The sequence below is a fragment of the Zea mays genome, chromosome 3 (assembly GCF_902167145.1).
Source record: "Zea mays cultivar B73 chromosome 3, Zm-B73-REFERENCE-NAM-5.0, whole genome shotgun sequence".
NCBI classification, from domain to species: Eukaryota; Viridiplantae; Streptophyta; class Magnoliopsida; order Poales; family Poaceae; genus Zea; species Zea mays.
The window spans coordinates 127,613,570-127,625,678 of record NC_050098.1 but is presented as its reverse complement, the minus strand read 5'-3'; the positions used below and the strand labels follow the sequence as shown (position 1 = coordinate 127,625,678).

Sequence of the window (12,109 nt, the reverse complement as noted above, 5' to 3'; positions counted from 1 at the left end):
TTAATAGAAACCACATCGGCTGACTGCGGTGCCAATGGTAATTAACCAATTTCCGTCGGCTAGCCCAAAAGCTAACGGGAGTCTTCGTGATTCCTTTTATGTTGGTCCAAAGCCGCCACCGCCGCTCACGAAATTGTGATATGGGAGTGATTTCGTCTCCCCTACTCCTCCCCTTTTCGCTATCTGATCATTGAATTGTTAAATGTTGTATTGTTGATTTTAAAGTGGCCTTATTTAAAGTGATCTTCAAATTTTATAGTGTCCCGGGGCGTCAATTTCCTGAGCTCCGCCACTGGTCGTAGACATCTGGTGTGTCAGCGGTTACTTTTGAGTTTTCGGCCTATGGAGGAATGGAGCATGTACGTGCTTGTCTCGGAAATATTTCACGTGAATTCGATATGAAACAGTCCGTTTTCCACATGAATTGCTCTCTTAAAAGCAGAGATGTTTCTCTTTTTGAAAAGCGAATGAGGAAGAAATCCACGTGGACGTGAGATTCCCTTGCATTTCGACGGCATGAAATGGCATTCTCGTTGCAACTGGCACTGCCGTAGACTACGATACCACCTACTGACAATGTCAAAATCGCAAATGCATATACACGCATGGCCATAAAAATCTTGAAATCCGAAACCCACGCTAACATTCAGTAGCTAGAACTGAGATTTTACTGATAATAAAGTCCGCCGCTAGAACTTTTCTATATAAGTATAGTAGTATCATAGTGAAAAATGTACCATAGGTTAAAGAGCCCCCAACTGTTGAAGGACATCAGCCTCCGTAACGCCAGGTCCAAAGGCGGCAAGCTGGCGCTCGATCTCCTCCAGCTCCTGCACACGTGGATCCACCGCGTCCTCCTGCTGCTGGACCAGGAACCTGCTCATCCGCTCGAGCAGCTGCACGGCCTTCCTCTTCCCCCTCCCCGTGCCATTCAGTGCCAGCTCCCGCAGCGGGGCCATGATGCCGCACTCCTGCGCCCGAGCCAGATGCGCGGACTGCCGCACGCTGGCGGACAGGTGCAGCATCACGGCGGCAGCGTTCTCCCTGTTCCTCGGCGACCCACCCGCGATCATCTCCACGAGGACGGGGACGGGCTCCGCCGCCCCGATCGCGGCCTTGCCCTCGGGGTGGCTGGACAGTATCGACAGGATCGCCATGGCCTCGTCCAGCAGAGCTCCGGTGGGGTTCGTCACGAGCCCCATGACGAGTGGCACGAGGCCAGCCCGTATGGCGCGGCCCTTGTTCCCCTGGTAGATGCACAGGTTGAATAGGGCAGCCGCCGCGTCCTTCTTCCCGCGCTGCCTGCCCTCGCTCAGCAAGACCACGAGGGCAGGGATGGCTCCTGTGCCCCCGATCGTGACCTTGTATTCGTCCACCACCGATAGGCTGAAGAGTGTGGCCGCAGCGTTCTCCCGTGCCTCCATGCTTCCGTTCTTGAGGACATGAACTATGCCCGGGACAGCGCCGGACAGTATGATGCTCGCCTTGTTGTCCTCGTGTATGGAGAGGTTCAGAAGCGCCGTCACGGCGTGCTCCTGCGTCTGCAGGTCAGACGAAGACAGGAGGCTCAGTAGCAAGGGGATGGCACCGGCCTCGGCGATGCAGATCCGGTTGTTCGCGTTCCGCTTCGCTAGGAGCCGGAGCTCTGCGGCAGCCGATCTCTGTTCCTCGGGATCTGCGGAGCATAGCTTGGAGAGGAGAGCGTCGATGCTGGCGCGCTCGCTCGAAGAGCATGAAGATGTAGGTCTGTCAGGCTGCTGCGTCGGGCGCTTCGGTGGATCGATCCCGTTGGCCTCACACCACTGCGTGATAAGGCTTCTGAGAACATAGTTCGGTGTCAGCGTCGTGTTTGGCATCCTTTGTTGAGTGCTTGGACAGGTATGGTGCCCGGAAGCTAGCCATTTCTCGATCAATGCCCGCTCGTATGTCTGAAAAAGACACAAGCAAAAAACAACTGTCTCATATGACGTGTTGAGATTGCCTTGTAAGTACTTGAGTATGGAAACATAGAATCAGATGTAGGCAGGCACCTGGCCAGTAGCAACGATAACCGGGTCTTTCATCAGCTCAAGAGAGATTGGGCACCGGAACTCGTCAGGAACGTTTACAGGTCTTGGCTTCCCGTTGGAACCCATTGGCTTGGCAGTCACCAGCGGGCCCGTTTCAGGGTTCTGAGTCTGCACAAAGTCCTTGATCTTCTTCAGCAGCATCGACATTTTCTCAATGTGTTCTCCAGGATCGTTGCCACCACCAGATGCCACCATCTCGTGCAAAGCAAGTGATTCTTGCGTGAGATCAGCGATGGTCGTCAGGTGTAACTTCTCCGACAATCTCCCAAGGATATCCAACTCAGCACTTGGGTCGTGGCTCTTGTTATACAGCGAACATAATTCGTTGTAGAACTCGTCATCGGGCATGTCGACCCGCTCTTTGGCTCTTTTGAGCTGTGCATGCACTAACTCAACCTGCAAAGTGATTTTGGCTAAGCATCTGCTGGATTTAATAGCTTAACGACGACCACAAATGTTTCTTTTCAGTTGTGTTTTCGCGTTACCTGCTCTCTAGCTTCATCAGATATATCCAGTTTATCATATGGAAAATCGCACAGGGCTTGCTCCAGCTGAGCAATTGATTCATGGAACTTCTTCATTACTTCATCCCTATCAAGGACCTACAATCACAAAAAAAAAGTATACACAAAGGTAATTTAACCGACTTATTCGAACTTGGAAGGCACCAAAAGAAGATTAAGTTATGTTCGGAAAAGTATGCCCATGAGGTCGGGGGAGGAGGTCGTGACGACGATATCGTCGACGTGGAGGAGGTACGCCATGTCCAGGCCGCGACAGAAGACGAACAGAGAGGTGTCCGCCTTGGCCTCGACGAAGCCCTGTGAGAGTAAGAAAGTGGCGAAGCGACTGTACCAAGCTCGAGGCACCTGCTTGAGGCCGTAGAGGGACCGATTGAGCTTGCAGACCAAGTTGGGGTGAGCCGGATCCACAAATTCGGCCGGCTGAGTGCAATACACCGTCTTCGTCAGAGTGCCATGGAGAAAGGCATTCTTGACGTCTAGCTGATGCACTGGCCAGGCCCATGAGAGAGCTCGAGTCAGAAAAGTCTGGATGGCATCATGCTCCACCACGGGACGCTGGATGAAGCCCCGTAGGACCCAGCGAGCCCTGTACCGATCCAAGGAGCCATCCGCCTTCATCTTCTGCTTAAAGATCCATTACCCGGTGAACACATTGACGCCAAAGGAGCAGGGCACCAGGTCCCAGGTGTGGTTCATCTGCAAGGCCTCGTACTCCATAGAGCGCTGCCAGTTGGGATCAGCGAGCGCACTACGGACAGAGGACGACTCGGGGGAGAGCGTCGTAGAGGAGGACGTTGTGAGAACCAGGCGGTCGATAGGTCGGAGGACACTGACGGCCCGTCTGGTAACCATCGGGTGGATGTGCATAGGGTCCCGGTGGAGGACAACAGGGTGATACACCAGTGGCTCCTCGCGAGAGGGAGCTGGGGCATCGGCCCAGCCACGTCGCTGGTAGACGTGAACATGGTACGCGAAGCGCGACGAAGAGGCCACCTCGGCGAACGACGGTGGGGTTGGGGACGCTGGGTCCGCGCGAGGTGGCGCGGGAGACGCCGAAGCCGCACATGGCAGCACGAGAGACTCTAACGCCGCGCATGGCGCCGCAGGAGACGCCAAGGCCGCGTGTGGCGGTGCAGGAGACTCCGGGGCCGCACGTGGCGACATGAGAGACGACAGTGACGCACGCGGCGGCGCTGGGGCCGCGCGGGGCAACACGGGGGGTAGCGGAGCCGCACATGGCACAATGGGGTGTGCAGGAAACGAGGGAGTAAGGGGGACCACAGAGTCCGCCTCGAGGAGGGTGTCGTACTCAGAGGAGGAGGCAACAAAGGGGAGACAGAGAAGGGAATGTCGGACTCGTCGAAGAAAGGACAGCCAGAACACGAGATGCAAGAGTTGATACAAAAAGGACAGCCTAAACATGAGATGAGGAATCAAAGAAAAATATTGAGAACAGAGTTTCCAGTCGTCTTCCTCGTGAAGGAGCGGCAAGGTGAGTTCATCGGAGTCTCAAGCCCTGCTCTTCGGCGGCGGCGGCCACGTGATACGACAATGTCGTGACAGCAATGGAAGCAGAAGAACAACTTAGTTGCGTAGAAGTACAAGAGTGAAACAGCTTTACGAAGGAGAAGAATTTGACTCTGAAGGAAGTTTGATGAAGATGACCATATGGAACCCTATTGAAGAGGATATGGTAGTGGGGCTTTATCATGTCATGTCATGTCATGTCTTATCTTTTAACTTATGAACTTAGGACTCCAGCATGCCTGTTATGTACCTGTATTCTGTGTTGTGAGAACTGAATCATGTGTTGTACAGTACTGCTAGTTAGACCCGTTCAAACGTTGGTTCGGGTCGGGTCAAGGTCGGGTCGTGGGTCGTTTGGCATGGCCCGCGCCCGACCCGTGCATAGCGTCGGGCCGGGTCGTGTTGGCCCGTGCCTCCTGATTGGGCGCGTCGGGTCGGGTTTTTTCGGGTAGGGTTGGGTTTTTTGGCTTTGGGTTGGGTTTTTTCGGGTATGGTTGGGTCGGGTTTTGGGTCAAAAAACACGGCGCGTTGATTGTTGCGGGTCAAAAATTATGGTCTGTACCCGCCCGTCGCATTGGTCGGGTCGGGTTTTTTCGGGTGGGTCGGATCGGGTTGATCAGGTCTACTGCTAGTCTACTATCCATTTAATTTTCTTTGCTGCTATCCGTACATGATTGTGATTTCAAATGGCTATCGTTTGCTGGTGATAATATCTGATGGATGGGAGAAGGATGAGATCATTCAGATAAGTACCTAACTTGCAATTCCCTATTTCCCTATTTTTGTATCATTTATATTGTTGATATGGTCTGTTGTCCACTTGTAGGAACATCACTTTTGTATCAACTAAGTAGGAATATCACTTTTGTATCAACCAAGGTATGTCTATTGGTCCTTCTCTCTTTATATATATAATTTATTCAGCTATACATGTTGAATGCAAATTTGGCAAAAACGCCTACAAAACACCTAGGCGTGCTTAGGCTCTAGGCGGTGGGTCATCGCCTAGAAACTGCCTAACGCTTTTTCTAACCTCGATGATTACTCTTCTGATCGGTGATCTTACTGCTAGCCTCAATCATATGATCTGATAACATTGATAGTAAGATGGAATAAATGGTTCAAAGTCTTTGCAGGGCGAAGAATTAATTGAAACCATCAAATTTTTTAAATCCTAAAAGATCCTAGATTGGACTAAACAAAAAATTCAGGAGTATGACTACTATTCACTAAGACCCTAAAACTATATACTTAAAAATAGGATATGGTAATATGATCAGTAACCAGTCCCAGAATTCCCAATTTAACAAGAGCCTAGTGTTTTCCACTTGGGTAACTACATTCATTGGTGAAAGGAACTAGTAATGACAGATGAATCATAGAATGAAGGATTTAAGATAACATCTCTAGATTTCAGCAAGCTAACTACCAACCAAAATTTACCAGAACAACAGGAGGAATCAGTCCACGTGTGTATCTCATATAAACAAGAAAGTAAGACCTACACCTACCCTGGAATTCTTTGACATGTTCACCTCGAGCTAGCAAAGGTCAAAACATTTGAAGACGACAAGTTTGTCACTTAATCTCAGATTCTTAATGAATTGACCAAACCAAACAATACGAATTGCTGACAAATAAAAGATCAAAAATTTGACCATAAGACCAAGCTGATAATAGGAAAACTGTGTGCTAAGCCTAGCAAACTAGGCCACAGAAGCAGGGAATGATCAAATCGCTGAACGAAATCATCCTCAATTAATTAAAACGATGAGTGATCCCCAGAATGCAATTAAAAGAGACAAAATGCCAATCTGAATAATCAAAACACCAGCTCAATCCAAGAGCAGGAACAACTTCAATACCGAAACGGAACGCAGCTAAAGCTAACCTCAACAATACATATTTTCTCATTGAAATAACATCCACAGCAAAGTATTCGCGATGCAAGACAAGGTAGCTGCTACGGTAACACGGAATAGGAAGGACAGGAAGGTCAGAATCAGGATTTTGATTCACATATTTAGATCTGCATACACTTGACAAAAAGCGAGTAAAGCTTAAGCGTGCAGTTTTAATGTTAAAAAAAGAGATAACACTAAAAGCTAAAAGTTAATATTTACTCGCACGGGCAGCCAAGCGTCAGGAGTACCGAGTAGGCGAGTACAGCACAGATGAGGGACTAGAAAAGGCGAGAGCGGTACCAGGAATATCCTGCTGCCGTCGCGGCCGAGCTGGAGCAGGTCGAGTGCCTCCTCCAGCGCGTCGGCGAGAGGCGCCAGCGCCCGCTCCTGCTCCTCCTGCTCCGCGGACCCCCGGCGTGCCTCCCGCAGCTCCTCGGCGAAGGGGCCGAGGAGCCGGATCCGCCGCGACAGAGCCAGCAGCTGGCGCCTGTACGCGTTCCGGAACTCCCAGCCACCGGATCCCACCGCCCCCACGGCAGCATCCACCCTCTCCGCGGCCCCGCGGCCGCGGTCCCCGGCCATGGCGAGGGGAGCCAGCGGCGTGAAGTCGTGAACCGGACCGCTTCCCGCGCGGTCGGCTAGTGACTAGTCAGAGGGAAAGGGAATAGCGGTACGGCGTCGTGTTGGGTGGGGCCCGCGTTCGTGCCCGCACCTCCACGGCAGCTGATTTTCGCGTCCGTCCTGTCCGGGTCGCCGCCTCGTGCCGTATCGTATGGGTGCGGTGCGGTGTGGTGCGGGTGCGGGTGCACCGGCCGGCGGCCAACCGAAGCGACCGGCGACCACTGAGCGCGACCGGCGACCACTGTCAATTGTCATCACGGTGAAATCAGCTATGCAAAGGTGAAAATTGTGTGCAGGGTTTGATTGCGGACAATGGCGGAAGCAGGACAAAAATCATTGTGTCCAAAAAGAAAACGTGATAAAATAAAACAAGACCGGAAAAAACTAGTAAACTAGTGTTGTATAGAATTTATGTTTTATATCAATAGACGATATAAGTTTAAATAAGAGAAACTATATGAATGAAAGAAGCAAATATATTGTTAAGTTCTTGGTAATCAAATTGAAGTCATATGTAACTTATCGAATGTCGATCTCCTCGAAGGACAGGGACGCTGAGAGGGGGCGGGGTCAAGCGGTCTCTCCGGTAGAGAGCCAGGACTCGTTGACTCACTAAACTTGTCGGTCGTCGCGGACGGTTCGCATTGTCACGTCGAATGAGAATAGGCCCATCGCGACGACAACAAACGAGGCAAGGCTTCGGGAAGGGGACGGGCGGCGTCGCGTGTCGGAGAGGGGTAGCAGGGAGCAGCGCTAGGAAAAGAGCATTAGGGCGAACTGGCTCCGATGACTTCGAGAAGAATGAGGCGGGCCTAGGACGAGGTTGGTTTGGTCGACCCAAAACTTTAAAACTTTATTTATTCCCCTATATTTAAGAGTAAATGAACATTAGGAATAAGAGGTTTTAAAAAATCGATGGTGGTATGGTCTACTTTGTCCCCCTGTGCATACGTCCCCTAATTGCAGATGATCATTTTGTTCTACTGACATCATAAGAGTTAGATCAAATTTGTGTTAGATCAAATTTTAATTAAATTATTAAAGTTTGCAGGGTGACATAAGACTTAGACAAAGCATGTGTGTGCGAGTGATTGGAAGGCATTGTTAGGTAAAAAATTTCAACCGGGTGTAACCTTTACAAAAACATAATCATAACCTGAAGACACTGGCTTCGATCATCCACTATATTGTCCAAGTCTTCTAAGTGTGTAAGGAGAAGCATTCCCAATACGGTGACATGGTGACAAATGCAAACTCATGTCAATCTTTTGTTTTCACTTATCTAGAATCAAATTTTAGCACAATATTACTTTGATCAATATAGTACATGACTCAAAGCATGAGACATAGCAACTTAGCATACTAGTGGAAGCAAAAAGGGTTTCAACACATCCTACACATGCTAGTTGACAATCTCAACAGTGAACAATATTACATATTTAGTAAAGTATTAGAAACATTCTTAATTTGGAAAAATAGTTCAACAAGATTGTATCATTATGAACAAAATGAGCCTAATCTAGCCAAAGCATCATCACGTACACATTGAACATACCATAAAGGGCATAAACACATTCTAACAAATATACACACGAAGCTCAAATGTTATAGGATACATGATGATATGCAAGGCAAATATGTTATAAAAGCTAAACTACAAAGAAAAGCACTACTATACAACTAAAAATGGTTCCCTTCTCTAAAAAGGGAAACACACACCCAACTCTATCCTTACAAGTGGGTAAAGGTGACTTCATCAAGGGGTTTGGTGAGAATATCGACAAGCTATCTGTGGATGTCAACACGACATAGGTTATAGGTATGTCCCCTTTCTCGTAATAATCTCTTAGGGAATGAAAACTAAGGTTTTATGTGCTTGGTCTTTGAGTGCAGTACTAGATTTTTTGGAAACACTATTGGCGTTGTTGCTATCACAAAGCAAAATCATTCACTAAAACTCTAAATCAAAGTCTCTTAAAGTAGCAATCATCCGAAATAACTGCGAGCAACAACTAGTGGCATCAACATACTCTACCTCTATGTTAGATTGGGCTATGCTAGACTGTTTACGAGAAGACCAAGAAATCAATGAAGAACCCAAAAGTTGACAAGCTTAGAAGTTGATTTGCGATCGAAACGATAACCTGTGGATAAACATATAGTGATAAGGCTGAAGAAGAGGAATATCAAAGACCAAACTCATGAGTGAAACAAAGGTACCTCATGATCCTATTATTGTCTAATTGTGGGATGTGCATGATGACGTATGAAACCGAGCACAAAGACATTAAGCAAAAGTGCATGTCCTCTTGTCACCGTCAAGTATAGAAGTGAGCCAATCATACTTCTTTACTACTTTTGGTCCACGAGCTCACCATCCTTATCGACATCTAACACCATCGTAGTTGATATGGGCGTCGAAATAGGCTTAGCCTCACCCATGTAAAACTTATTTACGAGATCCTTTATGTCTTTGCCTTGATGAACAAAAGTCCCTTCATGAGTTTGCTTGATTTGTGGCTCAAGAAAAAGTTGGGCTCTCCTAGCATACTCATCTCAAACTCCTGAAACAATCCACCATATTCTCTCCTCTTTTGTGTTGTCCATGGAAGTTTAGGTGTGGCTCCTAAGGACACTTAAACTTGGCATGGTTCCACACCCTAATTATTCGAGTCACTTTTGGGCCTGGTGGTGTAAGGCTACCGTGACTCTCCCCTAAAGATTTTAGAAAAGGGTTTAGTTCCCTATTCATCTTGGTAGGAGATATAGAAGCACAGAAACACTTGTGTGTTCGATGGAGCTCAACCTCAGGTGCAGGTGGTTCTTGCTCAAGTGGCTGATGAGGGCCACATGTGGTGTTTAGCTTGGACCTCAAGCCTAAAGAAGCTCCTCCTAAGGGAGGCAGAAGCTCCTCCTAAGGGAGGCTTCTGCCCCTTAAGCTAGTTGTGGTCTCGGGTCTGTGGGTTTAGGGAGTGTAGATTGTTTTGTGCACCTTAGGGGGTGTTCATCCCTCTCCTTGTATATGTTGTTCTTTCTTAAATAAATGATACACACCTCTCTTGTGTAGTTCTAAAAAATAGTATATGAAAACTTGACAACAAGAGCATGACAAGAACCACCAAAGATGATATTACCCGTGTAAAATATGAACCAACAAAGAGGTTGTTGTGTAAAGCTCTTAATCTATACTACTCTATTAAGAACCTAATGTGGGCACCTGGTGCTACCAGGGCTTCACCCTCCCCAAGTCCAGCGCCTACAAAAAATAGTGTAAAACGAGCACTCGAACCCAAGCCCCTCTACTCCAGAAATTTGGGACTAGCCACCAGACCACATATACCTTAGTGTTTATAAATAAACAATAATTATATTTATAGCCTAGGCACCGCTCCCCCCCCTCTCGTGGCAACGCACGAGCACATACCTAGTTTTCATATTAATTATAAGACATGCCATATTGAGGTTTCTTAAGAGCGATTTCATTAACTAATAGATCGATATAATAGGTTGTTTAGTGTTTACCTAGTAATTTATCAAAACATGCTATAACCATATTAGAAAGAGTTGTAATATTATTATGAATAACAACGCTTGAACTTACAACATCTTAGAATAATTATTATGGGTAAGATAAGGATGACTTACCTCTTCATCAACATTTACCTTTAGTGTTGTGGATGTAGAAGCAACAATATTACTACAACAAGACTCACAAAATTAAGTCACTTTGTCTTGTTGATCTATAGTACAACTCTCCAAGAAAGCATTAAAATCAGCATCAAGCTTGTCCTGAATCTTCTGACAAAACTCATCAGAGAAGCTCTTGAAATGATGTCAAGTGGTTGATGTTGATAGGATAGAAGGGATTGGTGTGATCCTCTCTAAATCTATCACTGCCCAACATGTTGCTAGTTTATTGGATCATGATAGTAGTATATATTCTTCTCCAGTGGTGTCGCCAAAAAGTATGTTGATGTTGCAAGAGATCCGGATCACACATCAACTTAACAAGGGCTAGCACGTCCACAGTCAACACATGACCTCAAATGCAGTGAGGAACATGATGGATCAATGGAACCAATCTATAGATCAGTTAAGTCGATGTTGATCCTATTCTTCACTAGGTAGACACCCAAACACCTCCTTAAAAGACCCATTATGTAAGAGCACATGTAGGTTGTCTTAGGTATGGTAAAGTCACCTAGAACAACATCAAATCTTGCATAGAAATGCGACAGACTATAAGATGGAGAGGAAAAGGGATAAAATGAATAATAGATGCATTTTTATTGATTAGATGTTGCATATCTCAATCGACTATGATCCTATAATATATATATAGAGATATATATATATAGAGAGAGAGAGAGAGAGATAGGATGGTCTTATTCTATTATGAAACAACTCTAATACGTGTTTTGCAAGTTCCCATATTAAAAAATGCTTTAAAAATTAATTAGTTTATAATTAATGTAGCAAAAGCCAGCTAGGTCAAATTTCAAAAGGATGACTATCGTAGATGGTCTGGCAACACAATATTAGTCTGGTCATTTTTTAGAGTGGCCTAGCAGACTTAGGAGACTCGGTCTAGCCCGGTTTGGCGGCAGGTCTGACCGAAACTAGTAGGACACAAACATCATCTTCTTCATTCTATCTTGCACTTTTATATTTAGTTATATTGTGCAATTTCTATGTCGGACATTTTGGTTCATCAACACTTTTTAATACAACATATCAAAGATTTTTTAAGAATATAATATATTGTTTTATGTTTAGAACAATACAATTATCATCAAGAAACACCATTCAAGAAATATCGATCTCTACTAACTATTAAGGGGATAGTGTAGACCGCCCCCGCTCCCTACCCAACGCCCCCTGCTACCGCACACCCGCGCACCGCACGACCTCCTCACGCCCGCGGCCCGCCTGTTCCCCCCGCAGACGCCGCACGACCTCCGCTCAACGCCCACCCCCGCACGCGGCCGCGGATCTCGCACCCACGCGCGCCGCAGCCCTTCACCCGCGCCGGAGTCTGGCACCGAAACGCCCGCGCGCAAGCGTACCGCCCGGGAAACCCCACGACCGCCGCGAATCCCGCACCCACGTCGCCAACCATGACGTGGATCCCGCACCCACGCGCGCCGCAGCCCTTCGCCTGCGCCGGATTCTGGCACCAAAACGCCCGCGCACAAGCGTACCGCCCGGGAAACCCCACGACCGCCGCATCTCGCACCCACGACGCCAGGCATGACGCGGAACGCCCACCTCCCTATGCCAGTGGAACAACCGCGGAGAAACCCCCGCGCGCCGCGAAACGCCAGCCGCGATACGCCCGCGCGAACCTCCCTCGCGAACCCCACCCCAGCCGCAAACGCCACAAACACCCGCACGCACACGCGCGATTCGCCCCAATCTCAATACCCCGCGCGCGGCCCCGCCCGTTCATTGCCCCGCCAGTGTG

At 47.9% G+C, this 12,109-nt stretch overlaps 1 protein-coding gene across 1 annotated transcript; it reads right to left on the bottom strand.

The window, feature by feature from the left end:
* Window positions 1-580: 580 nt before the first annotated feature.
* On the bottom strand, window positions 581-6,681 carry LOC100191442 (uncharacterized). Its single transcript, NM_001349642.1, has 4 exons — window positions 6,325-6,681; window positions 2,555-2,671; window positions 2,031-2,465; window positions 581-1,928 (listed from the first exon to the last, which is right to left on the bottom strand). Exons 1-4 carry the CDS (start codon window positions 6,604-6,606, stop codon window positions 744-746), a joined length of 2,019 nt encoding a protein of 672 aa, NP_001336571.1. The 5' UTR covers window positions 6,607-6,681; the 3' UTR covers window positions 581-743.
* Window positions 6,682-12,109: the final 5,428 nt, after the last annotated feature.

Coding starts and splice junctions, on each gene's coding strand:
- LOC100191442 (NM_001349642.1), bottom strand. CDS start 6,606: ATGGCCGGGGACCGCGGCCGCGGGGCCGCGGAGAGGGTGGATGCTGCC. Junction 2,672..6,324: donor ACGGCAGCAGGATATTCCTG/GTACCGCTCTCG, acceptor TTGTGATTGTAG/GTCCTTGATAGGGATGAAGT. Junction 2,466..2,554: donor CTGATGAAGCTAGAGAGCAG/GTAACGCGAAAA, acceptor ATCACTTTGCAG/GTTGAGTTAGTGCATGCACA.